General features: G+C 69.9%; 1 protein-coding gene across 4 annotated transcripts in view; it reads right to left on the reverse strand.

The window, feature by feature from the left end:
- Window positions 1-5,607: 5,607 nt before the first annotated feature.
- SH3TC1 (SH3 domain and tetratricopeptide repeats 1) overlaps window positions 5,608-25,358 on the reverse strand; it is a 28,838-nt gene continuing 9,087 nt past the window's right edge. For 3 of the 4 annotated variants that reach the window (XM_037529395.2, XM_037529392.2, XM_037529394.2), the window contains 17 exons: window positions 23,984-24,205; window positions 21,894-21,968; window positions 20,631-20,758; window positions 20,093-20,198; window positions 18,738-18,884; window positions 18,010-18,184; window positions 17,295-17,371; window positions 16,425-16,620; window positions 16,089-16,222; window positions 14,912-14,962; window positions 12,332-13,978; window positions 10,321-10,501; window positions 9,609-9,759; window positions 9,051-9,173; window positions 8,388-8,538; window positions 7,554-7,750; window positions 5,608-6,467 (listed from right to left, as the gene is read on the reverse strand). In XM_037529395.2, coding sequence (XP_037385292.1) covers window positions 6,210-6,467; window positions 7,554-7,750; window positions 8,388-8,538; window positions 9,051-9,173; window positions 9,609-9,759; window positions 10,321-10,501; window positions 12,332-13,978; window positions 14,912-14,962; window positions 16,089-16,222; window positions 16,425-16,620; window positions 17,295-17,371; window positions 18,010-18,184; window positions 18,738-18,884; window positions 20,093-20,198; window positions 20,631-20,758; window positions 21,894-21,968; window positions 23,984-24,158 — 3,972 coding nt within the window. In that variant the 5' untranslated portion in view covers window positions 24,159-24,205 and the 3' untranslated portion in view covers window positions 5,608-6,209. The remainder of the gene's footprint in view (window positions 6,468-7,553; window positions 7,751-8,387; window positions 8,539-9,050; window positions 9,174-9,608; window positions 9,760-10,320; window positions 10,502-12,331; window positions 13,979-14,911; window positions 14,963-16,088; window positions 16,223-16,424; window positions 16,621-17,294; window positions 17,372-18,009; window positions 18,185-18,737; window positions 18,885-20,092; window positions 20,199-20,630; window positions 20,759-21,893; window positions 21,969-23,983; window positions 24,206-25,358) is intronic. The other variant, XM_037529396.2, reaches the window with a different exon arrangement.

Here is a 25,358-nt window from a genome sequence, read left to right on the forward strand (position 1 = left end):
CTGAGCAGGCCCCCAGCATCTGAGGTCAGGCCCCACTTTGCTCCTCGTGTGACCTTGGGCCTCAGTTTTCCTGCCCGGGGAACGAGAATGACGCTGCCTGCTGGGGTTCCGAGGCCCAGAGGAACAGCAGCAGAGCCCACGGCGCCAGGACTCCTGTCCCCTGGGGGGGACACCTGGCTGGCCCTGCCTTGAGCACCAGGGGGCTTGGCCTGGTCAGAGCCCCTGAAGGACCAAGCCCTCCCTGAAGTCAGAGTTCAAATGTAGGTGAATGCGCAGGTGGGGGTCCCCCAGGGGGCCGGCAGGCCCAGCGCTGGTCGGCCTCTCATGGCTGCGCCCCCTCCCACACACATCGAAATGGACCTCAGCCCCGAGACCGCCACAACCGGAGGCCCCGAAGGTGGCTCCCCGGAGCCTCCAGGCGGGACGTGGCAAAAAACACCTCCCCGTGGGGCGGGCGGGCCTGCTGACCATGCCTGCTGACCGCGCCCACTGGCCGCGCCGCCCCGGGCCGGGAGCGTGCAGCAGGCGCACAGGTGCCCTGAGCCCGAGGTCTGCAGCCGGCCCTGCGGTGCGGTTTCCACTAAGCGGAGTGCCCAGTCCTCACCAGCTCCGGGCACGCGCCGCCGCGTCTCCCAGATGGTGAGAGCCCGCCCTGTCCCAGCGCGCACACCAGGAGCCCGGTGCTGGGAGGGACGGGGGCAGCGTGCTGGGCCGCTCCCGCCAGGGTTGGGGTGGAGCCGCTGACTGAGGCTGAGACACAGAGGGTTGGACGGCGGGAGGGGCGGCCACTCAGGGCCGGTGATGAAATCAGGGCCACCCAGCCTCGGTCCGTCAGCCCTGGTGGGACAACCATCCTCAGCCCAGACTGTCTGAAGTCCCAGCCCTTCCTGGAAGTCTCCCCAGGTCACCCCACCCATGGGACCAGAGCAGCCTCCCCGGGGAGGGTCCGTCCTGTCCCAAGATGGCCCGTGGGGCTGGAGCCCCTCCCCGCTGGGCCCACAGGCTCCAGGGTCCTGCTGGGCCAAGGGTGGGCCCTCGGAGCTTTCATGCTGCCTCAGGACACAGCACCCCAGACCCTGCCCCTGACTGTGGGACCACTGCCCGTTCAGGGGCTCTGCCAGCTCCTGCCCCGTGGGTGGGACCCCCGGTCCTGTGGGGCTCCTGCCGTCCCACCATCGGGGAAGAAGGCCGAGGTGCAGAAAGGCAACGTGACCTGCCCAGGTCATGGCCGACGGGTGCTGACCGCTGTACACGCCGCCAGCATGGCCATGGGGGCAGGGAGGGAGGTCAGGGCCACCCCGTGACAGAGGAGATGCCCCTGGTCGAAGAGCACCCCGCACGGGAGCCTAAAGGCCGCCTTGTGTCCACTCCAGGAGGGCCACACACCGTCCAGGAGGAACCGGGCCTGACCCCCTCACTCTCCGCTGTCAGCCCTCAGGGAGCGGCTGCTCCCTCCCCGGCCAGCCTGGAGCTCTGTCTCCAGGCCTCCCCAGTCGCCCTCTCTCTGTCTCTGTCTCTCTGTCTCTGTCTTTCTCTGTCCCTGTCATGTGGTAACCTAACCCCGAGGCTCCCTGAACCACCCCCTTTTCTTGTCTCCCCCCAGCAACTGGGGACTGCAGGAGTCTCTCTGGGGTCACTGCCCAGGGTCACTGCCTCGGAGGCAGGCTGGTCCCAGCTCCGCAGCCTGCTCGTTGGCTCCACCTCTGCAGAAACCCTCCGGCCCTGGGCAGTCTCTCCCGCTGCCCCCTGGCTCAGCCAGTGAGGCATAGCTGCTCTGCACTGTGGGGTGCCCAGATGGGGCGGGTGCCCGTGGGGGAGGGGCGCCAGGTAGGAGGCATGCCTGGCGGGGTGCCCTGGGCCCGGGGGATGGTGTGGCCACCCACAATCCATCTTCCCTACCAGCTGGGCTGACCAGCAGGCCCCCCCCACCTCCCGCAGCGAAGCCCGGCATGGTCCCGGGGCCCAGTTCAGAGAGGAGCTGCTGCCCCAGGTGTGCCCAACAGCACAGCCGGCCTCCCCCAGACCCCGACTGCTGGCACAGCACCCAAGGCCTGACTGGACAGTCCCCTCCTGGGCTGGCGGAGGGCACCACGGGCTGACTTCAGCACTCAGGGCCTCCTGATCATCCCCTCTCGGGGAGGGGCGGGGGAGCTGGTGGTGCTCAGTGTGCTGGAGGGGGGCTGTGCTCAGGGAGGAGCCTGACGGACCCCCAGTGCGCCAGGACTGGAGAGGGGGCTGAGCAGTGTCAGGGTGCAGGGTGAACCCAGAGCCCAGAGGGCTGGGCCCAGACACCTGGGCTGCAGACACAGCGCCCCTCCCCCCTGAGGCTGCCGAAGGGGTGCGTGTGCTGTGTGTGTGCTGTGTGTGCTGTGTGCTGTGTGTGTGCTGTGTGTGTGCCATGTATGGGTGTGTGCTGTGTGTGCTGTGCCCTGTGTGCTGTGTTGTGTGCATGTGTGTGCTGTGTGCCATGTGTGTGCCGTGTGGTGTGCTGGGTGCGGGCCCACGGGCCGTCCCGGGAGGCAGGGAGCGGGGGAGTGTCCCCTGCAGCGCTGTCCGGGGGTCCCGTAGCTTCCTGCGGTCCAGGCCCCTCGGCATGTGGCGGCTCTGCCTGGAAGCCCTGCCCGTGGGCCGGCGTTGGTCCCCGGGGCTGGCCGTGGCTTGTGCATATGCAGCACTTTCGCGGCTCTGGCTGGGCCGCGGGGGTGACCTCACCGAGGCGTGCCCTTCCCGCACCTCGGGCAGCCCGCGAGGACGCCGGATTGGCCGCTCCGTGGGCTGGGCTGGCTCTGGAGGCCCCGGGTGGGGCGCGGGCCTCTCCCTCTTCTCACGCTGACCCGGCCCATCCTCTGCCCAGCCTACAAGGCGCTGGCCCATGCTCGGCCCCGCGGCCCCCACTGCGCGCAGACGGAGCCTCCTCTCTCTGCGTTCACTGTGGCGCTGCCCCCCCCAGATCACGCGTGACCCCTGCGTCCCCCACATGGTGAGCATCACCTACGTTTTCTGGGGCTACCACGGCTTCCCCACTGTCAGGACCCCAAATCTACGCTGCTGATGGCCACCCCTGCAGCCTCTCCCGAAACGTCTCGCACCCCATGCTCCTGGAGGTGTCTGGAAGCTGCCTGCAGGCTCAGGGACCGGCGGGACCCCCACCTGCGAAGGCCCCACCCCAAAGGGCTCAGCGGGTGCGTGGAGTCCCGCGGCACCCACCTGGCACCCGGGGCGCGAGGCGGCAGGGGCAGTGGGCGGGGCAGGTGTGGTTCTAGGAGTCCCTTCCCTGCTAACCTGCCCCTGCGGCCCGAGCCTGCCGGTCAGGGGCACAGGCCCAGGCGGGGCAGGGCGGGGCAGGCGCACTTGACCCCGCAGGCCAGGGAGCCAGGCCAGGCGGCGCTCGGGACAGGGCTTGGGTAGCCCGTGGGACAGATGCAGGGGGGAGGCAGGGGCGAGTGGGGGCATCAGGGGTGTGAGGGGGACGGGGGGCTCAGCGGAAGCCTGGATGCAGGTGGGAAGGCAGACTGGACCTCGCGCACAGTAGGACCCCACATCGGACCGTGGAGGCACGCTGCCTGACACCGGCTCTCCTGCAGCCCCAGGGCCATGTGAGCCCGAGGGGGCAGGGGTCCAGTGCCCCCCTCACCAGAGCCGCCCGGTGCCTCTCAAGGGGAGCACACCTGCGCGGGGGTCAGGCTCACAGCTCACCGGGGACCTGCCGGCCTCCAGTGTCCACTGGGCCTTGTTGCCGTTGAACGTGCTGCTGCAGACAGTGCACCCGTCCCATGGCCGTGACCAGCAGCCCTCCAGGCAAGCGCTGAAGCCCGAGATGGCCCAGCTGGCTGCCCCTGAGTCCCAGAAAAGCACATCTGGGGTCAGGATTGGTGCTGGTGGGGTCTGGGGGGGGGTGTCACGTGATGGCCCCTGGACACCCAGGATCGTCTGACACGTCTTCATGGGAGACCCTCCACGGCCTGCTGGACCCCTCTGCTGGCTCCCCGCGGTGGTCCCTCCCAACCCTGGGCCTCACCCTCCGAGCAGGTGGGGGCTGCCATGGCCTTGCGCTGTGATCCTTGGGGTGCTCTCTGGGCCTCCGTTCCCTCAGCCAAAGCTAGAGGCCAGGCTGGACTCCGGCAGCCCTGGCCCCAGAAGGAAGCCCACGCACAGGGAAGGCGGCCTCCGAGCAGGCGGGCAGGGAGCCTGGCGCCTGCAGCCAGGAGGTGGGCGGTGGGCCTCGCAGGCTGTTTTCCCTCTCTGTTTGGGGAGGAGGCTAGGAGGCCTCCAGGGAGCCCTGGCCAGGAGCGTGAGTTCATCCCGCCCGGGAGCGCCTCCGGAACTGCCCCCACGTGACAGTCCTGCGCCTGGTCTGCGGCGGTCAGTGGAGCCTGCGCGCAGTAGGTGTGCAGGGCAGGCAGCCGGCGAGCCCAGCGGAGACACTGCCTTCTAAAACCAGGGCCCAGGGCTTCCGGGCCAGGTGCCCATTCGGTGCACAGGGCCGAGTGCCTACTGTGTGCTGAGTGCCTACTGTGTGCCGGGCACGTGCCCATCTCATGCCCCCTCTGCTGGGAGGGTTGTCCAGGCCTGGCCTCTGAAGCGGTCAAGCAGGACTGAAGCCCAGCTGACATGAGGCCCAGCCAGCCTCCCCATGTCCTTCAGCCACAGTCCGGGGCCTAGCAGGCCCTCTTGGCTCTGCTCTCCACACGCACCCACGTCCACACTTCGTGCCCTGGACCCTGTGGGGAGGCGCCGGTCACGCATGAGGAGGGGCGGGCGGTGGGGGTGACTGGGGGTCTGCTGCTGGGGCGCAGCCCCTCCCACCTCGGGACATGTTAATGGGAAGAGCCCCCAGTGGTCCGGGGCTGGGGCTGGGTGGAGCCCCTCGAGTCCGCAGTGCAGCCCCATAGAGATGCTCGGCTCACACGGGACCAAACCAGACCTCCGAGGAATAAACTCTCCCGGGAGCCCCACAGCCTGGAGGCCGGGGCTGGGACTGGAGCCAAGCGGCAGGAGGAGTCGCCCCTGCACCTCCAGGTCTGCTCCTGAGGGCCCAGAGGCCCTGGAGGCCAGCGCAGGGTCCCGGGCAGGGCTGGGGCCCGGCCTTGGCAGGGGAATGCGGTGGGGGTGGGGAGGAAGCCGTGGGGGACAGGAAGGGTTCCAGGGAGGTGCGGGCTCTGGGGCTGGTCCCCCTCCATGCGATGGCTGCAGGCCCAGACTGGGGGCGCTGCCCAGCAGGTCCACGGCCTCTGAGACTGGTGTCCAGGGGTTACTGCACGGGCAGCCTCTCCTGCCTGGTGTTTTCAATTACGGAGCCCCCGCCCCGCCCCCGCGCGGCCGTCCTGGGGGGCGATGGCGCCTCCAGCTGGTCCAGCGCCAGCCCGTGCAGCAAGGGCGTGCTCTCCGCTGCCCCCCGGTGGGAGCGGCCCCCGGGCCTGGGCGGCTGTGGTGGGGGGGCCAGTTACCCCGAGACAGAGCCCCTGACCTGTCCGTCCTGGGAGAAGCAGCAAAGCCGGGGCCTCGCCAGGCTCCCACCGTCCCAAGCCCTGCTCGGGGCTGGTCCCCCTTCTGCTAAATGAGCGTCTTGGGGGGTGGGGGGAGAGCGGCTCTCAGGGGGACAGCGGGCTTCTCTGGGGTGAGGCAAGTGTTCTGGACCTAGACGGAGGTGGTGGGTGCATCGCATCATAAATGCACAAAAATGCGTTTAAATGGTAAATTTTATGTTGCGTGAATTTCACCTTATTAACAACAACAACAAAAACTGAAGAGAAAAGGAGGCGCTCAGAACAGCTGAGGTGGTGCCCGCAGCTCCTCCTCGCTTCGGCTTCCCTTCCCGGCCGTCTGGGCCCTGCCCTGGGCTCCTGCCCCTGCCTGCTTGCGGGGAGGCGGAGGCTGGGGTGGGGACCCGGCTCAGGAGCTCTGCCCACCTGCTGCTGACCGCGGGCACGGCCCTGGCCTCTCTGTGCCTCCATCTCTTCCACTGCAAACCCAGACAGATGCACCCAATCTGCTGGGGTGGCCTGAGGGCTGAAGGCGGGCGCAGGGAGGGCGCAGGGAGCGGTCGATGCCCAGGGCCCTCCCGCTCTGACAGGTAGGCGTCTGGGGTTGGGGACCGTGGGCAGCCCCCGGGAGGTCAGCCTCGGCCTTCCGTGGTTCCCGCCAAACCATTTCTTGCGGTCTGACCCCTGCTGCGGGGGCTCCCCCCCGAGGACATCCGCCCGGGACGCTCAGGGCCGCTGGGCGGGGGCCAGCCAGGGCATCCGCCTGCAGTACTGCTCAGGGACCGGCTTGCCCCGGCGGCCGCTGAGCTCGGTGGCGAAGGCCCTGGCCTTCTGGTAGAAGAAGAGGGACTGCTCGCGGTCCAGCAGGAACTTGTGGTAGATGGTGGCCAGGCGGGAGTAGATCTTCATCTGCGCCTTCTTGTTGCCCAGGTCCACAGCCGCCGCCAGCGCCAGCTGGTAGTACCCGGCCGCGTCGAAGGGGTCCTGTGGGGAGAGGTGAGAGCCGGGGTGGCCTGCGCCCGGGGTGGTGGGCTTGGAGCTGACGCCCAGAGGCCACCTCGCCCGCCTCTCCGCCTTCCGCCTGGTGAGCCCAGGGCCGCGGCCCTGACAGTGGGTCAGCACTTCCTGCCGGAGGCCCAGGCTCCAGCACTGCCCCCAGGGCCTGAGCTCTGTGCTGGGGGCCTGGACGCCTGCATGTCCTCCTGCGGGCACCCCAGGAGCTGCCCGGGGCCTCACACCCTGTCCCCCCTCCCCACTGCCCCTACCCAGCCTCACACTGCCCTGGAAGGCCCTGGCCCTTCCCCCAAAGCTCCAGCACCTGGAGTTCACCTGTGGCCCCCGGGGCTGAGGGGCCTGGCCCACCTGCTCCCAGAGCCCCACGCTAGCCCCGGGTCCACACGGAGGCTGCAGGTCCGGGCCTCTCCCTGCCGAGGGCCAGTGTAAAGCCGCCTCGGGAGCTTGCAGCAGCCTGATGGGGGGTGCCCCTAGTCCTCAGATGCCAGACACTTGGATCAAACCCCAGACTCCAGCTCAGGGCCCTCCCGCGCCTCCACTCACCCCCACAGTCTCCCAAGGGTCCCCCAGCACTGAGGCCCCAAGGGACTGCTCGATAACCCTGACCAGTGCCTGCCCCGTGAAGCGGGACCACAGAGGGCCCCCAGCCTCCCCTGGGGACAGCTGGGTGTCTCAGGAATCCAGGGAGGAAGAACTCTGTACTTACAGGCAGGCTTCCTGGAGGAGGTGTCGGGATTTGGGACTCACCTGGTAGCGAGAGTCTCTGGGGGCATGGGGGGCCCGCTCTGCCCCCAGAACACCCTATCCCCTTCCGCTTTTGTGTGGGGAACTGTCCAGACTCTGCTCTGCGACCACCTCCCCGAGGCCCTCGGATGGCACTCCCTTCCGCTGGCCCTTAGCCCATGGCTGCCTGGTGGCCCACAGGTCAGCCCCTGCTGACCCCAAGCTCGCGAGATGCTGGGTGCACACGGGCATGCTGCGCGCCCCGCTGACCTGCCTGCTCCTGGCAGCTGGCCCAGGCCCCAGGTCCCCAGGGCGCCCTGCCCCGAGCCCCACCTTCAGGTCGTAGAAGATGATGTCGCCCAGCACCAGGTACACCCTCACGTAGTACAGGGTCTCCTCGCCGAACTCCAGCGGCGAGCTGCAGAGCGACAGCGCCTTGAGGTAGAAGTGCTCGGCCAGCTCGGCCTGGCCCAGCCGGTGGTGCAGTTCGGCCAGCCGGTGACAGGCCACACGCTCGTTCAGCCGGTGCCCTGCGGATGGGCGGCTGTCAGCAGCGCCCTGCCCACCACCGTGTCCCCGGCCGGCCCGGCCCTCTGAGCACCCGTCCTCCGGGGGTGTGGGCCCCAGCTCCTGCCTGCACACTCACGGGCCCCAGGCCTCCAGCCTGCAGGCGCCACACCAGGCCCACCCCGCCCCTGGGAGCCCCGGCCTGCCCAGCTGCTGTCTCTAGCATCCTCCCCCACCAGGGCCAGCGCTGCAGGGCCAGGGCAAACCCTGTGGTGGCCCTGCTGTGTGCTGGCCCTACTGTGTGCTGGTTCCCTGGCTCAGCAGAACACAGACAGCCCGGACAGAGGGATGCCCACCGCTGAGGGCCCAGCTCTGGGAAAGCGCGGGGATTTTGCCAGCAGGAGCACAGTGGGGCTGGCTGGGAGCAAGGCTGTGGGGGTCTGCATACAGGTGGACACAGGTGGGGGGCAGGACACCCCAGAGGGGCCAGTGAGGAGCCTGGGATGTTGGGGTGGGGGGCCTGGGAGCTCTCAGTTCACTGTCCGGGCAGGCACCATCAGGGGCGCTGACACTCTCCGGAGAGCATTCTGCCTCGGCCCTGCCGCCTCCACTGCTGAGGCCCCACACCCCAGAGCCGGCCCGGGAGGGGACGGGGCTCACCCAGGGTGATGCTGAGTGCCAGGGCCACGTGGGCAAACTCCAGGCCTTCGTGCGGTGCCTCCAGCTCCACCAGCAGCGCCGCCAGCTTGTTGCACAGCCGCAGCTCGGCCTCCTGGTTCCCCGTGGTCACGGCCAGCGGCAGCGCCCGGTCCTGCACACAGGCGACATCAGGCCCCGCAGCACGGCAACCGCACCCTCCTCAGAGCCCCATGGGTGCCGAGCTCCCGCCCACCCCGCTGGGCTTCACTCGCCGTCCGCAAAGAAAGGCCCACTCAGGGAGGTCGTGACACTGGCCATGGCGAGCCTGGCGGGACCCGAGCCCGTCCAGCCACAGGCCTGACCTCAGCCCGGCCCCGCCCTTTGGGCAAGGGGCCTTGCCCAGGAGGCCCGGATGCCCTCTGTGCCAGGGCTGGGCCATACCTGAGAGCTGGGTCGGGCACGGGCAGGGGGCAGCGCCCTCAGGGGAGAAGGTGCGGCTGGACCGGCCGGCCCTCCCACGGCCCGAGCCTGGGCTCCTCACCGTCAAAGGGGGACTGGACTCACCCCAAGCACCGTGACCCTGAGCTGCCTCTGGCCTCTTCATCTGGGGGCCAAGATCACTCCGGGCAGAGCCACCAGGAAGCGAGGGCCCCAGACCCGCCCAACTGGCCCTCGGCAGCTCACCCGGTAGAAGGACACGGCTTTCTCCCGCTCCCGGCTCCCGTTGAAGAAGATGTCCCCGGCCGCCTCGAACAGCCCCAGCCCCAGGTTGGGGTCCCCCGTGTACAGGGCCGCATTCTGAGCCACCTGCGGGAGGCGGGCGCCCTCATGGCCACGTGCCCGGGAGCCCAGCGCCCCCGCACCTGGGACCGCCCTCACAGCTGCGGCCAGCACGTCCCCCTCGGGCCTGAGCTCTCAGCTGGCGCCAGGCCCCGCCCCACAGCAGGGCCTGAGACAGCCTCACGGGGCTCAGGGCCTCTGGCGTGTTCTGAGCCGTGTTTTGTGTGTGTGTGTGTGGGGGTGTGTCTTGAAGGGGAGCGCCTGTCCCCTCATAGACTCCCACCGGCACGGGGTGGGCAGCAGGAGCAACTCAGGCTGCTGCCCTCAGAGTTTGGATCATTGTGGAAGGTGCTGGAGGTGCGGGGGTCTGGGGGTGTCCAGAGGGTTGGAGGGGCCAGGAGTGCCTGGGGGGCAGCAGGCCAGCGGCAGGTGCTTCTGGCGGGGGGTGGGGTGGGGGCGCACCTGGATGTACATGTCCACCAGCTCCCTCTGCTGCAGGATGTAGTAGATCTTGCCAGCCTGCAGCCAGGCGTACGCCTCCTTCTCCTTCTTCTGCAGGTCGATGAAGATGCCCAGGCTGCGCTTGGTGTAGTCCAGCGCGGACTTGTAGGCCCTGGAATTGGGGGTGGACGGTCAGACCACGCGCTGCGGGTGAGTGGCTGCCGCTGTGGGGATCCCACTCTGGGTGCACTGGCCCAGGCCCCACCGTCCCGCTGTGAACTGAGGCTTGGAGCTGGGGTGGGGTGAGGCCTCACCATGGAAAAGCTTCCTGGCTCTGGGGGTGAATTCCCACATGGAGGGGTGTCATCGCTGTGATTTGGGGTGCCCCACCTGATCAGGATGCTCGGTGTGGACTCCACACTGGACATGCCACCCCAAGCCCTGCCCGGGGGAGAGCCGGACGTCGGGCGTCTCCTGTGGACCAGCTCCTCCGGCCACAGTGGCCGCTGCCTTCACCCCAGAGGCCCGGGCCAGCGGCTCAGGCAGGCTTGCCGCGGCTGCAAGGCCAGAACAGCCCAGGGAGCACACTCTGCCTCCGGGGACGCCTCTGGGTACGAGCCGAGCGGGTCCGCGCGCTGCTGTCATCTGGGCTGAGGAGCGGGATGTCCCCCAGGAGGGGCTGTCCCGGCCAGGGCCCAGCACCCCAGCCCCCGTCCCGTGGAGCCAGCCTCACCGCTCGGTGCCCAGGGACAGGTAGAGGCGGCTGATGGTTTCCAGGAGCTGACCCTCCAGCACCTTGTCGGCCACCCTGCGGGCCAGCGAGAGCTGGAACTCGTGGTAGACGACGCACTGGGCCTTGCTAGGCATGATGGCCGTATAGAAGTGACAAAGCTGCTGGATGGCGAGCAGCTGGCCTGGGGTGGGGGACAGAAGTCAGAGGTCACCGCCCTGCGGCCACAGAGCCCTGTGCCCACCCTTCCTGCCCCGCTCGCAGGGGTGACACAGCCGGGAGCACTGAGCTCGGCCTGCTCAGCGTCGCACGGCCGCGGCAGGGCCCTAGACGCCGTGGAGACGCCACGAGCCTGTGCACCCACCGGGCTGGTCCTGGCAGGGCCCCACTGAGCACAGCTGCAGCCACACTGCCCCCGGCCGGGCGGGCACGCGCAGGGCCACGGCCGAGGCCACAGCACGCGCACATGGCGGGGCGGGCATCAGGCATGGACTTTGGCACGCCCCGGACCCATCTCCCTCATGCAGCCGGCCCCACACCCCTCGCTGGCCTCCCGGGAGCCAGAGCCAGGGGCCATCAGTGGTCAAAGGACCCAGAGACCAACAGGGAAGGGGAGACTGAGCTCACGAGACCGACTAGACCCATAGCAGCTTCCAGGGCCACCTCTGGCAGAGGGTCCACGGCCACATCTCAGGCTACTCTCCGTCAGCCCGGGGGGGGCGGACTCGGCCAGGGGCGCACCAGCCCCAGCGCAGGCACCGGCCCCAGCGTGGGGGTCTCCAGGCGACAGCAGGAGGCGTGGAAGGCAGCGCTCACCCCACCGCTGGGCAGTGAGGAGGAAATCACAACCGAAACTAGAGCTTTCGCGAGGGGGAGATGAAAGCTCAGCACGCTGCGCGCCTGCCCTGGGCTCTGCGGCCGGGAGGCCGGGCGAAGCGCCAAGCCCATGCGGGGAGCCGGGAAGGGCGTCCCTGCCAGAGCCGCGGGAGGAGGAGGGGCCCAGGGCCGGGGGGAGAGGACGGGCTGCAGAGACGAGCAGTAGAACCCAGGCTTCCTGGCCAGGAGGAACAACGTGGACACATCCCAGCTGGCCTGGCGCGGGGAGGGGCCGCAGTCGGGCGTGGACGCGGGCAGCTCCCTGCACCGACAAGCAGACCGCCGCGGACAAGCTCCCAGAGACGGAAGCCCCCGCAGGACTCAGCAGTGACCCCACCAGCTCCGGGAGGTCCTGGTCTCCCCAGCCTGCCCTGGGGGGGCACCAGGTACCCCGGCCCCAGGCTTGCCGCTTCCAAGTCTGAATCCCCAGTGGCCGGCTGGGCATCACAGGAGGCTTCTGAGAGGCCTCGGGAGCACCGGCGAGCGCCCCAGGACCCGAGCGGCCACAGTGGTCGGGGCAGGCTCTCGGCTCTGCCTGGGGGCCCGTGGATCCCCTTCCAGCCTCGGCGAGTGTTCCACATCTCAACAGCTCCCCGGTGCTCTCAGGAAAAATGTCCAACCACAGCCAGGGTCCCCGGTCCTCGCAGCCCTCGGCCCACCACTGCACCCCCGCCAGGCCAGGCCCATCGCCCCAGGGCCTTGGCACAGGCGCACCTGCCAGCAGCTGCCCCCGCCCCTGCTCGGCCAAACCTCCCACAACCCAGGTCCCAGATTGAACAGACGCCCCCATCCTGCCCTTCGGGGCCAGAGTGGCATCGACACACTGCGTGCCCCTTGGGCTCTGGTGATTGGGGCGCCTGTTCCCACACCTGCCACCGGCGCAGAGCCAGGCACGCGCATGCCCTCTGCGGCTCAAGACCCACGCACTCCTCTGGGCTTAGCCGCCGCCCCCCCGGCCTGTGTTTTGTCCAGGGTAACTGCTGCCTGTTCCCCTGAGGCTTCGGGATGCCCGGTTGGCATCCCAGCTGGCCAGCTGGCCGCCCTTCTCTGCCTGGCCCCTCTGGAACCCGGGCATGGCATTTTCCCCCGGGGCAGGGGCCGTCACAGGTGCAGGTACGGAAGGGCTGGCAGCACTTACTCTCCAGGTGGCCGGTCTCCACAGCGACCAGGAAGGCCCACTGGTAGTAGCACTCGGCCTGCCGGGCCAGGGCCTTGCGGGTGCACAGGTGGCCCAGCTGCAGCAGCACCTGCGTGAAGTCGGGGCCGCGCTCCCCGCTGGGCAGCTGCGCGAACAGCCTCACAGCCTCCAAGAAGTAGTGCTGGGCCAGCCGGCCGGCACCCGCCCGCAGACACAGGGCCCCCAGGTTGGCCAGGACCACCGCCTGGTTCCGCGGCTGGCCCTGGAGCCTGGCAACACGCAGGGCGCGGTAGTAGCCCTCGGCCGCCTGCCGGGTCCTGCCGGTTCTCCTCAGGGCGATGGCTGCCATATTGGCGATCACGCCTTCCTGGTCCACACTGGCCACTGCCGCATCCAGGGTGGACTCCAGGATGTCCAGGGCCACCCAGCTCTGCCCATGGAGCATGTGCAGCCAGGCGAGGGCCACCAGGCAGTCCACGGCAGAGTGGCTGCCGGCCCTGGCCTCGGCGTCCAGGGCCTGTGTCATGAAGGCAATGGCCCGGCCGTGCTGCCCGTGGTGACTGTGCAGCTGGGCCAGGCTGGCATAGAGGGGCCCACGCAGGGTGGGGCCCACACCTGTGGCCAGCGCCTGCCTGAGGTAGCGGGCGATCTGGGCGGGGAGGCCATGCAGCCGGGGCGTGTGGCGCAGCACCAGGTCCATGCTCCTGAACGCACTAGCCAGTGAGCTCTGTGCCCGGCGTGAGGCCACCTTCACGCAGCTCAGCGCCAGGTGCGGCAGGCACTTGTGGCTGTACACGTCCGCCAGCAGCAGGTAGCAGTCGGCCGGCCAGGCAGCGCCCGTGGGCCCCTGCAGGAGCAGCAGCCTCTCCAGAAAGGGCAGGGCCTCCGCGGGCTGCTTGAGGCAGATGTGGTGCCGGGCCAGCAGGAAGCAGGCCCGCGCCTCAGCCGGCGGGCTCCAGCTGCGGATGGCTCCCCGCAGGCCGTGCCTTAGGAGCTCTGCCTCGGCCTCGGAGCTGCACAGCAGCCCTGGCGCGCCCAGCAGCAGGGCCAGGGCCTTGGGCACCACCTGCGCATACTTGTCCCTGTTCTTCTGCTTCAGGTGGACGGCGGCCAGGCTGGTGTACACGGCTGTCACCAGGAAGAGGTCGTCGAAGTGACCTCCCAGGGTGCTCAGGGCTTCCTCGAAGTACACCCGGGCCTGGGACAGCTTGAGCTTGCGCGCGCACAGCTGCCCCAGCACAAAGCAGAGCCTGGCCAGCGCCATGGGGAGGCCGGCCCTCTTGGCCACTCCCCGGACCTGTGCCAGGCACCCGGCCAGCTGGTCCTCGTTGCTGAAGCCGCGGAACAGGCTGCTCGGCCCCTGCAGGGACAGGTCGTACAGGCCTCGGAAGCAGGCCTGGTACCCCGGAGCGTCCAGGAGCAGCAGCAGTGGGTCCAGGGCTTCTGGGTCGTCCCAGGCGTCCTCGGCATCCAGGTAGATGACCGGCTCCTCTGGGCCCAGCGAGCTGGGGCTTCTGGATGCTCTGTGCAGTCCCCAGGACACGGGCTCTGTGGGGCAGCCCTGGCAGGATTTGCATTGTTCTAGGACATTCTTCACCTTCTGCAGGGTCTGCCGGGGCTCCGGGTTCACACCAAGTAAAGGAATTTCTGCAAGTTACCAAGGCCCAAGTAGGTTAGGGTTGCGGGCAGGCTTGGGCATGCCCCCTCCCAGGCTGGCGGGCACCCCCCAGGCCTCAGTGCCCCCCTCACGGCACCCGGCATGCAGCATGCGTGGGGACTGAGCACGGACACCAGAGGACGTGGGCCCTGCCCGCGCTGCAGCCCCAGGAGGCCTGCCGTGGAGCTCAGCACCCTCGGGGCCCCTTTATGCCCGGTGGCCCCGAGAATGTTCACGCACCAGCGAGGGGTCCCCCACCAGGGCCGGCCTCCCCGCCACTGCATGGAGACCCGGTCATAGCTGCTGTTCTGCAGGAGCATGGAGGCCCCTCCAGCCACAGTCGAGTTGGGGACTGGCCCCCCGCGCTGGCTCTATCCTGGGGACACTTCCGTTAGGAGGAGAGGGATGCGGCCCCCAGACCTTCCCCGCAGCTGGGAGATTGAGCCCGGTTCTTATGGGGCTCAAAGGGACAAAGCACCAGGCCCTGGAACAGCCCCGGCCACATCCCCGAGTGGGTGTCATCCCCAGGAACCCTCAAAGGGGCCCCGGGCAGACTCTGTTGGGGACGGGAAGGAGGGGCTGGGGTCTGCTGAAGCTGACCACAGGGGCTTCCCCATATTCTGCTCCGCCTCCCCTTCACCCTGCAGAGCAGAGCCTGGAGCAAATTTCTGCCGCTTTGGTTGTGGGAGAGGAACCCCCAGCTGAGCAGCAGCGGGCAGCGGAGAGTCCACGTCTGCTGGGGACAGTGCGGGGCTGCATGCTCCCTGGGGACCCACTGCCACAGCAAAGGGGGGGCGTCACCTCCACCTCACCCAGCCCTCCTGTGGGATGGAGACCCCCAATAACCTTCCCGCGCAGCAATCCCCCACACCCAGCCAGGACTCTGCTGCCGGGGCAGCCCTCACAGTGCCTGGACAACCCACCTTGCTCATCCGGCCCCTCTGGCCCCTCCAGCCCAGCGTCCGCTAGTCGGTCTGCAAAGAGAGAGGAGAGCCACTTGAGTGCTGCCTCTGGGCCGGGCCGCGGGTGGCCACGCGGGGTGTGCGCTACACACAGGATAGCGGACTCGTGCAGGGGCTGGGCGCGCCAGCCGAGGGGAACGAACCCCACCTTGCAGGCCTGGCCAGCCCACCCCAGACAGCCTTGACCCCCACAGGGGCCTCTGCGGCTGTCCCTTGGCAGTGGGGTCCTGCCTCCCACCAGAGTGGCACCCTCCTTCCAGCTCTCCCGGGGAGCGGCATGGCCCATTGGCACAGAATCCCGCTCCAAAGCTGTGCCGGCCAGGGCCTTGGTCACCCACAGCTCAGTGGCCACAGAAGTCAAGGGAGAAGGAGGGTGGTGAGACGTGCGCTGAGCGCTGGAACCACGGCTGCAGAGCTGAGGCCGGAGCCAGGCGGCCCAGCAGGGGAGACCCTGTACCAGCCAGGAGGGCCCACGAGCCCCCGCAGCTGGCCCTGCCATGCTGAGGCCGAGCCAGGCCCGCGGCTGCAGAGGAGAGGCTGCTGGTGGGGCTGGGAGCTTTTGACCTACATGTGAGGTGTGTGCACGTGGCCCTGTGCACATGTGGTGGGGAGTGTGTGTGTGTGTGTGTGCGCGCGCGCGCGCACAGTTCAGGTGGGCGTGCACACGTGTGGGCAGTGCTGCCTGCCTCGGTGTGTGTATTGTGGGCTGTGTGTGCACATGCTGCTGTGTGCACACCCACATGCCCCTGTGCATGCACGGGCGTGGTGAGTGTGCACGTGTGGCTGTGAGGTTGGTGCCTGTGGTGGCAGGAGGGAAGGCTTCGCTGCCCCCTGCCCCATAGCAGGAGCCTCAGGGCCCCTCTGCATCTCCTAGCCCCGCCCCCATGTCTCTGCAGCCCCGCGTGGCCCTGGGCAGCAATAGCATCTGTCTGGTCACTGCTGGTGCCTGGGGTTGGCATTCACCGCTGAGGAGCCAGCGCTCCCCACGGGGCAGGAGGGCTGCTGTGAGCAGAGCGGACTGGGCAGCTGAGCACACAGAGCCAGGTGTGGCCAGCGCCTGGGGGACTTGGGGGCGTCTCTCCGTCCAGCCCTTTGGGAAGCAGGTTTGGGGCAACCGCGACGGCCCCGCCTGACCCACCCAGGCTGTACTGGGTGCAGGCGTCCGAGCCCGACGTCCTCCTCAGCAGCCGCCTGGCCTCCTCCTCGGAGAAGCGCCCCTCGCTGCCGAAGAACGCCCTCTCGTCCTCAGTGAGGAAAATCACGTCTTCCGACCTGGAAAATGACGCGCGCGTCAGTGGTTTCCAAAGGCAGGGTCCTGTCGGGTGCGGCCTGCCCCGTGGGGTCCCTGCGCCCGGCTGCTGGGAGACAGAGAGGCCAGGACAGGCCCTGCTCTCAGGGGGGCCCTGGGAGGAGGCGCGTCCGTCCTGGGGCCTCCCAAGGCCCCTGCCCTCCCAGGGGCGCCCGCCGCACTCACGCCGACTCCTGTCCCTGCACGCTGATGGCTCCTGAGGGCACGAAGCCTGCCCTGCCCGAGGCCACGTGACGGCCCACACACCAGGGCAGGCCAGGCACCCGGGCGCCAAGGATCTCGATGTGGTCGCCAGCCCGGAAGCTCATTTCTTCGGGGCCCGAGCCCTCGCAGTCTGCCACCGCCGAGGCCAGGCCCGTGGCTGCGGGGAGGGCACGTGGTCAGCAGAGGGCGCCAGGCCAGGGCTGCCCCAGCTGCAGGCCAGCGGGACACTGGGTGTTGCTGCAGGCTTGCCCGGAGGAGGGAGCTGGGCCCGGGCACCCGAGGGCCACGGTCCTGGGGGGCGTCATCCCCACAGTGATGGTAAGAAACTGAGACCCAGATGTGAAGGAACCAGGTCCAGGTCACGGTCAGGGCTTTGAGGCCAGGTCTCTTGTCCATCCCACCTGGTGAGGCCAGGCGGGGGCCCAGCGGGAGGTTGTAAGGCCGAGCCCCTCTCCCTCCTGCACGGGCCTCATGCCCGCCTGATGGGCACCACAGCCGGCCACACGCTCGCCAGCCGGGCTCCCGGGGAGCAGGGGCCTGTCCCTGCACGGGGCAGCTGGCCATTCTGTCTTTAGCCGCCCACCGGGTGCTCAGGGCCGCTCAGGGTGGCGACGGAAGGGAGCCGAGATGGAGATGGGCCAAGAAGTGGCTGAGTTGCCCTCGGCAGGTCCCGGGGGGCAGGTAGGGGGCGGCCGGGGAGCTGCGTGCTGTGGGAGCCTCGAGCACAGGAGGGGATCTGGCTCCTCTGGCCGGGAGGAGAGAGGGCGAGTGCAGCAGCCTCAGGTTGGGAACTGCCATTCCTCGCTCGCCTCTTCCCAGGGAAACACTCACCCATCAGCGCCTGCTCCGGGGCCACGGGCCCTGCCACGGAGTCGTCGCCCAGGCCCTCGGGTGCCCTGAGAGCCCACCTGGGAGCGGGAGGAGGTTTGTGCTGTGGCCTCATGTTTGGGGCGATGGAGACTGTCGACTGGACGAGTCGGCAGCCCCTGGGACCAGAGTGGGGTCTCCACCTGCCCCCCCACAGACACCTGCCAGGTGTGCAGGCTCCAGGCCCAGTGCTGTGGTGCCGCCCCCAGGAGCCTGTGCCCCTGCCCAGCAGCTCCTGCCCTCCTGCAGGGACCTCTGCCCACCAGCCTGGGAGGAGCTGAGCCATGGCCTGGTGCTGCGTGGGCGCTGAGTATCAGCACATCCAATTTCTCTTTTTGCTCTGGCTGCCAGGAAGCTCTGTCAAGTTAGTGCCCAGCGTGCATCCGGCACGTGAGCAGGAGCTTACACGTTCCCTGCTCTCTCCTTCTCGGAGGCGTTATCTGCATGTTGGTTTATGTTTGCGCAGGTTTCGTGGTCTCCTTGCAGGGGCGCATGGTACATGGCTCCCTCAAAGACTGCTCAGAACAACCCAGAACGACACAGAGCAGAGCTGCGTGCCCCACACCTTGGGCTCACCCTGCCTCACCCCCCTGGGGTTCCTAGCAGACCAGGGCCTGGGGACTCCCGGGGCCTCGCGCTACTGGACGGGCAGGAAGCAGAGACGAAGGTCGGTACCTACTGGTGAAACGGAGTCAAAGGCTCCACGGGGGCTGCCTCCTCGGTGGGGCTGCTGGGGCTGCGAGTCGGCCTGTCCTCTGCCAGGGACGCCTCTCCCTGGGGAAGCCCCGAAGGCCGCCTGAGGGAACCAGTCGTCACTCTCACGTGATGGTCCTCGCCCCGGACAAAGAAAGGCCCTTGGCAGGGAGGAGAGGCCGGTCACTCGGGCTCTGGACATGACCACTGTGCAGGTGGGCCCCGCCGCAGGTGAGACAGCGGCACCTGCCGGAGCCCATCACGCCACCCCTACTTTCAACGTTCACTGAAACCAGCTGCCCGACCCCAGAGCCCAAGGGGCCTGTCCAGAGGCTGGACCGGGGTGGTGTCCACTCCGTCCAGACACGTCCTGCCACCGTGCCCAGGCTCGGACCCTCTGGGCCTGCTTCCCGGCTGTGCTCTGAGGGCTGGGAGCATGATGCCCAGCCCTTCCTGCGTGGGCGGCTGCAGGGGCCTGGCCACGGCCCGCCCTCCCTTCTTCTCTGCGGCCGCCATGGCCTCGGAGCCACAGCCCGGGCGGGACGCACGAAGCCCACTTTCCCATGACCTCCTTGTGGGGGATCAGGGTCTGTCCGGCTGGGTGACCGGGCCTGGGCTGACACTGCCCGCGCCCCCCCCTCCCAGCCCAGGGCCCAGGCTCGCCCAGCTGCCCGAGTCCCCGGCCGCCCCAGCACCACCCGCCGCCGTGCCCACCTTCCTGGACCAGGAGGCTCTCGTGCGTCAGCCGCAGCGTCGCCTCGTCCACGTGCACCCGGATGTCCGTCTCCTCGTCCTCGCCCGGCGGCAGCAGCCAGAAGGCCTGGTCCACCAGCAGGTTCTCCAGGCAGTGGTGCGTGAAGCCTGGGGCGGGAGGCCCATCATGCGCTGCCCGGGCGGGAAGCCCCGCGGCCCCCAGGGCGGAGCCCCCACCTCCCGCCCATCCGCTCGCCCTGCTTGGGCAGCCGCGGGACGGAACAAGCGGCCGCCGCCAGGTCCAGCCGGGTCCCCGTGCCTGGAGGCCGCCTCCCACCTCCAGGTCCCCAGGCTCCCCGTGTGTGAGCGGCCCTCGTGGGGTGCCGGTGCTGCCAGTGGGGGGCCCGCACTGCCCGTGGGGCGCACGGCTCCCAGCTGCAGCAGTGTGATGCCCACAGAGGGGCCCCCGCAGGAGGGCGGAGCTGAGCGTGAGCAGGAGCTGCGAGGCCGAGGGGAGCCAGAAGGGAGGAGAGAAAGGCAGGCGGCCCGGGAGCCTGGGGCGGAGGCCGGGGAGAAGCCACGCTGGCCTGCCCAGGACCCGGGGGCGCAGCGGGAGCCGCTCGGGAGAGGCGGGGACGCCGGTGAGAGGCCATGCGAGGCGGACGTGGCGGCTTCACCTTGACGTGAGTTTTGATTTTGCTCTTTTCCTCCCAGACTCGCCGGGCCCCTCCCGCGCTTTCCCGGGGATCTCCCCAGGAGGGGCCTTAGAGGTGCGGCAGGCTTTCGGGCCTCCGGGTCCCCCCTTTGAGCCCACCCTGCTTCGCTGGACGTCCACCCGCAAGGGGGGCGGCCGGGTGAGTGTCTCAACCGTGTCTCCCGCGCGCACGCCCGGGGCTGGGCTCCTCCCGCGAAGGCCTCACGCACTGCAGTGTTTTGACTTGGTGCAGCAGACGGCAGAACCCATTTAGCACAGGCGGGTTTGGGGGCCCCGGGGTGCCCGCTCTCTCCCTGCTAACATGGGGAGGTGCAGGCAGACCCTGCAGGGGCCTCCCCCAGGACAGGGAGTGCTTGGGGGGTGCGCTTGGGCCGAGGTTGGAATAAGCTTCCCGGTCAGCACGTGGTCACTCAGAGCAGAGCCTCGCTTTGCCCGAGAGCCACCAAGCAAGGCACAGCAGTGGACACCGGCCCGGCTCGCTGGCAGCTCTGGCCCGCACTGGCCCTGCCACCCTGAGACGCCGGGGCTCGCACTGGGGTTCCTGGCCCCGAAGAGGCTGCTGAAGCCCCCTCCCAGGCACGGGCGTGTGAGGCGGGCGCGGCGGGGTGAGAGTCCTGTCCCCCACGGGGAATCCCGGCCCCTTCTGGGGTCGCCGCCTTACCAAGAGCATGGTAGGTGGAAAACTTCCAGATCTCCTCAAACGTCTTAAAGGTCACCACAATCTGGTCCTGGTCACTGTGGATGGACAGCAGCCGGGCCGACAGCTCCTGAGAGCGGAGACCAGTTGGGGGCCGCTGTAGGGCACGGGCTGTAGGGAGGGCAGGGCCGCCAGGGCCGGGGATGCAGCCAGAGCTGCTCCTGCCACAGCCCGGACTGCGCCCCCTGCTCTGAAGCCCGCGGTGGCCCCCCAGGGCAGTCCTGGGCTCTCTGCGCGGTGAAGGGCGGGTGATGGAGGCTGCACACAGCCCCCTGCCCGCCCCAGGCCATGCGCTCCCTGGAACGAGGAGGCCGGAGCGCCATGGCCGCAGGGCACCATCGTGGTCATCAGAGTGACACCCGGAGACGTGGTCCGGGAACCGGCCCCTCCCACAGCCGCCGTGCCCTGGAGGCCCGAGCCCTCGGGCTCCCCAGCCCGCGCCCCCCAGCAGTCCTCCCACCTCAGGCCCAGCTCCTCCCACCACCCCCGGGGGCGGACTCACCCCCAGGACCCGGGCCACCTCCTGGCTCTCGTTCTCCAGCAGGCGGAGCCGGGCCCGCAGGGCCTGCTGCAGGCGGGCATCGGGCTGCCCGCTCTTCCTCCGCAAGGCCAGCAGCCGCAGGGTCAGGTCTGAAGGGGCAGGGCCAGGCGGGGTTACCCGGCGCAGGCCGGCCGTGCCTTGGGTTGCTGGCACCAGCCCCAAGAACCCGCGGCCCCAGAAGTGAGGCTGGTTCTCGGGGCCTCACCACAAGCCCGTCGCGGTGGCCCCCGGGGAGCGCGAGCCGAGGACTCGCCCCTCCACTCCACCCTCCCTGAGACACCCCCAGCCCGGGCCCTCGCACCCCTGCCTGGACCAGTCCCCGGCTGCCCCTCAGATCTTAGCTCAAGGGACCCCCCTCGCCCTAAGGGGCCTCTGGCTAGCTGGGGGAGGTAGGGCCTCCCGATGGTGGGGGGAGGGGGAGGGGAGGGGAGGGGAGGGGAGGGGGAGGAAGAAGGGGACAGGACGGCGGAGAGAGGAAAAGGCCGGAGGAAAGAGGAGGGGGCGCCCGCCTCCAGCTCAGCTTTGCCCCCGCCCAGGACGGCCTGGCTCGGGCCCGCGGGGCAGCGCCGGGAGCAGCCGGTGCCCTCTGGGATCTGGAGTCCAGCCCCGCTCCCCGCCGGAGCTCAGACCGGGCTCTGAGCTGTCACCCTCCTCCCGGAGAGGGCGGCCGAGCTTTCCCGAGGCTGCTGCGGGGGGCCCGGCGCTGAGCGCCCACGGCCAGGGCGGGCAGCGGCGGCCTGGAGGCAAAGGGCCCTGCCCGCAGTGCTGGCCCCCGCGTCCCGGGGTCAGCAGGGGCGGCAGGGCCCCTCCCCGGGCTGCCCACGCCCCGCCTGTCCGAGCCCCGCCCTGGAGGTCCGTCCCTGGACACTGCCCCGCCCCCGCCCTTTGGTTTAGTCCCTGCAGGTGCCGCCTGCGACCCTCCCTGGAGCGGCGCCGGGTCCCGCTCCCCGCACGTGGCCCCCAGGCCTGCAGCCCCTTTAGGCAGGGCATCCCACCTCCGCCCCGCGTGGAAATGCAGAGTCCGGGCCAGACCCGAGACCCCGGCTCCGCTCCGGGCACCTCGCACCAGGCCTCCTCCAGGGGATCTTACGGCAGGATCTGGGGCCCTGCTCTGGACCCCAAGTCCACGGACAGAGCGAGCCCAGGAGGAAGGGGTGCTAGGAATGTCCTCGTTCCCGTTCCAGCCCAGGCGAACGCTGCTGCGCGGGGCAGCCCCAGAGCTACCTGTGGGGTACACTCCCATCTGGCCCGGAGGGGTCCCTGCTGCCGGGGGGGAGACGCCAGGGGCCGGAGCAGCGCCTGTAACAGAGCGGGTGTCCTGAGGGCAGCCGGCAGGCTCAGACCCGCACCCAAAGCCCGGGTGTCCCCCCACATAAACCACCGGCACAGGAGTTCCTGCCCCCCCGCCCGAGGCACCGGAGCCTGGCGGGGGAAGCTCCCAGGTGCCGGGGCAGTGCCCAAGTGCACACTTGCCCCGGGCAGCGCGGGCATCTCATCCTGCCCAAGGGTTCCTGGGCCTTGCTGGGCAAAGTCCAGGGCGCAGGCCTGGCTCCCCCTCCTCGTCCAGCTCCTATGCCCTCCCCCCATAGCTGGCGGCGTCCCCTGTGAGGCCTGCAGCTCGTGGCTCCCTCCCCTGGCCCCGAGCTCCTGCCCCGAGTCTCCTTCCCGACTCCTGCGAGCACTGTGGGCGCATTTAGGCCCCGAGCGGCCAGGACAGCCCGTCTCAGGATCCATAACCCCCCCCACGGGTGGCGCTGTGTCTGGGTGCTGGGTTGGCGTGGCCACTTTGGGGCCGCGTTCTGCCGGCCACAGATGTGAGGTGACCACCCAGGGGAGCTCAGGTCTGGGCGGATCAGGCCGCCTCCTGGGCCAGCGGCACCGGCCACTCCCTGGGGGGCCAGAGCAGCAGCTCGCCCCGCGCTGTGGTCAGGACACAGGCGTATTCTCAGGACAGCAGCCCTGGGGGCAGGGGGCCCAGCTGTGCCGTCTCCGCAGGGCATGTGGGTGGAAGGCGGGCACGGGACGAGGCAGCAGCGTGGCATCCGTGTTTCAACCGGGCTCACGCTGCTGCCATCGCGCCGGGCTGCTAGAGGGCATCCCGCAGGCAGCGCAGGCACAGGGGCTGGGAGAACGGGCCGGGTGGCACCCACGGGAGGCGCCCCGGGTCTGTGGACTTGGCGCTCAGTCTGAAGCTGCCCTGGGCAGCGAGAGGCGCAGAGCCCTGGGGGCACAGCAGGCCCGGCTTCCCTGCCGCAGCCCGGGAGCCGCCCAGAAAGGGGAAGTGCCCACGTGGGGGCACACAGATTCGCCGAGGCCGATGCCTGTGCCAATGCCGGAACCCCAGCACAGAGAGAGGAAGCGCTGGCCGGAGAATACTTCCGCGGGGTGGCCGGGGAACCCCTTCCTCTGAGACGCTGCCCCTGCCAGCTGCCCTCCAGGCTGCTCTGTCCCTCCTGCTGCCCGAAGGTGGGCTCAGTGCCAACGGGAGCCCTGCCCAGCCCCCCACGCCAGCTCCTCAGAGCCCTCTTCCTGGCCAGGCAGGGCCTGACCCACCCCACGTCGGCACTGGGAGGGAGGCCGCCCTGCCCACCCCAGGATGGCCAAGAGCGAGTGTCCCCCGTGCCAGCTGCCCTCTGCCAGCCGCTGGGCCTCGTTCTCCAGAGGCCTGGTTCATGGCTCCTGGGGTCTCTGGGCTTCCACATGCGACCCCAGAGGCCTGGCGGGCAGCGGGGCAGGTGGCAGGGGCGAAGGTGGACGATGGCCTGATGGGGCCGCCTGGCTGAAGCTGGGCTGAGGGGGTGCTGGCCCTGTCATGCCCGCGCCTCCTCCCCGCCGGCCTTGTCTCTGAGCAGTGACTACGGCACCCGGGCCCTTGCCTTCGGGGCCAAGTCTGCCCCCAGGGGCGGGGGCGCTGCCGCTGGGTGCCCTCGTAAGGGCCCGGGGCTGTGCGGACAAGAGGGTTCGTGCGAAGGCTTGTGGAGAGCTGCACTGTGGCGAGTCTAGAACACCCCCCTCCACGTGGGCTCTGCCCCTGGAGAAACGCCGGCTGGACCTGACTCTGGACAGCGGTGGGCTGGACGGTCACTCCCACCCACTCGCAGCGCAGACCCCCAGCTCTGCCCACGGGGTGGGGAGGCCAGGCGCTGGGTGGCGAGGAGATGGGGTGGGCGGGGGCTCGTGGGCAGATGGGCGAGGGCGGGTGCCCGCGGTGGGTGGGCACAGGGCGCGTGGATGAACCGGTGGACGGGTGGACAGGTGGGGGCAGCGTGTGGGCGGACAAGGTGGACAGGGCGGACCCCACCCACCGCGCTCACCGCTTCTGACAGCAGCCTCGGCCCCCACAGGTCCGGCTTGGTCCAAGCCCGCGTGTGCACTCACGGTCACCCTCCGGACATGGCCATCGCTGCTGCCGCCGCCTCTTGAGGCCCACGCTGGCCCCCTCCCCTTCGGGACGGGCTCTTCAGCGGCCGCCTCCTCTGGACCTTCCATGACGGGGGTGGCCCCAGCACGGAGGACTCGGCATGCCCCGTGGGCCTCTGTGGAGAGGAGAGGGTGCGGGTCAGCGGTGACGGTCTTTCCGGAAGACAGGCTGCCAGGACCAACATGGATGCTGCTGCCAGGCCGGGCTCAGGAAGACAGACCCCTTCTGCCTGGGGGGGTGCCCTCCCGCCCCTCTGAGCAGCACAGCCCAGGACAGCAGTGGAGCCTGCACCACCAGGCGGGGCGTCCTCAGGCAGGCAGGGCGTCCTGGGGCAGGCGGGGCGTCCTGGGCAGGCGGGGCGTCCTGGGCAGGCGGGGTGTCCTAGGGCAGGCGGGGCGTCCTGGGCAGGCGGGGTGTCCTGGGGCAGGCAGGTGACCCCGCCGGCTCCACACAGGCCCCCGCTGCTGTGGCGTTCGCGAGGTCTCTGTGGTGGGCCCTCCTCGGATGTGAGGCCTGTGGTCTGGGGACGGCCCGCACATGCCCCAGCAGGGGGAGGGGGGCAGACCCCCGAGAGAGCTCACCCCTGAGCCACAGCGGCCCAGTCAGCTCCCACAACTGCGAGTGAACCCCGATTCCCAGGCCCCAGGCCCCATGCCGGCCTTTCAGCCCGCGGCCCCGGCCCCTGTCGGGAAGAGGGAAGGAAGAGGAGGAGGCAGCTGGGAGGAGGAAGTGGGTGAGGCAGCCCCGAGAGGCTCCCCACCCTGGGGTGCCCCGGGCCCCCCTGGAGTGGGTCCTGACGGGGCCCCAGGGCCTCGGGCCAGGCTGGCCAGAGGAGGCGCCTCAAGCCCAGGGCAGCCCTGGAGGCGCTCAGATTCCCTGCGCCCCAGAGCTTCACAGACGCTGTGCTGTTGACGGACTGAGGTTTGGGGACCCGCCCCCCCAGTCCACGCGCTGACTTCCCCGCTCCGTCCCTCAGCTCATGGAGCCTTTTGGCGGGAGGGTGTGTGCGAGGCGCTGCCCCCCGCGCTCGAGCACGCCTGGCCCGTGGCCAGAGCCCCTCCCGCCTTGCAGCCTGGGGGCCCCCGGGCCCCGCGGAGACCCCCTGACCATGGCTCAGGCCCCGGCGCCAGGCGGCAAGCGTCCCCCCGCAGGCGCCACCGCCTCATGTCACAGACAGACGCAGGGCTGGGCTGTGCACCCCCACACACGCGCACCCCCACACGTGACCCCCATTCTTGCAGACCCTGGCACCCCCGGGAGATGTGCGG

This window comes from Talpa occidentalis, unplaced genomic scaffold (genome assembly GCF_014898055.3).
Source record: "Talpa occidentalis isolate TD23 unplaced genomic scaffold, MPIMG_talOcc4v2.1 talOcc4.6, whole genome shotgun sequence".
NCBI lineage: Eukaryota > Metazoa > Chordata > Mammalia > Eulipotyphla > Talpidae > Talpa > Talpa occidentalis.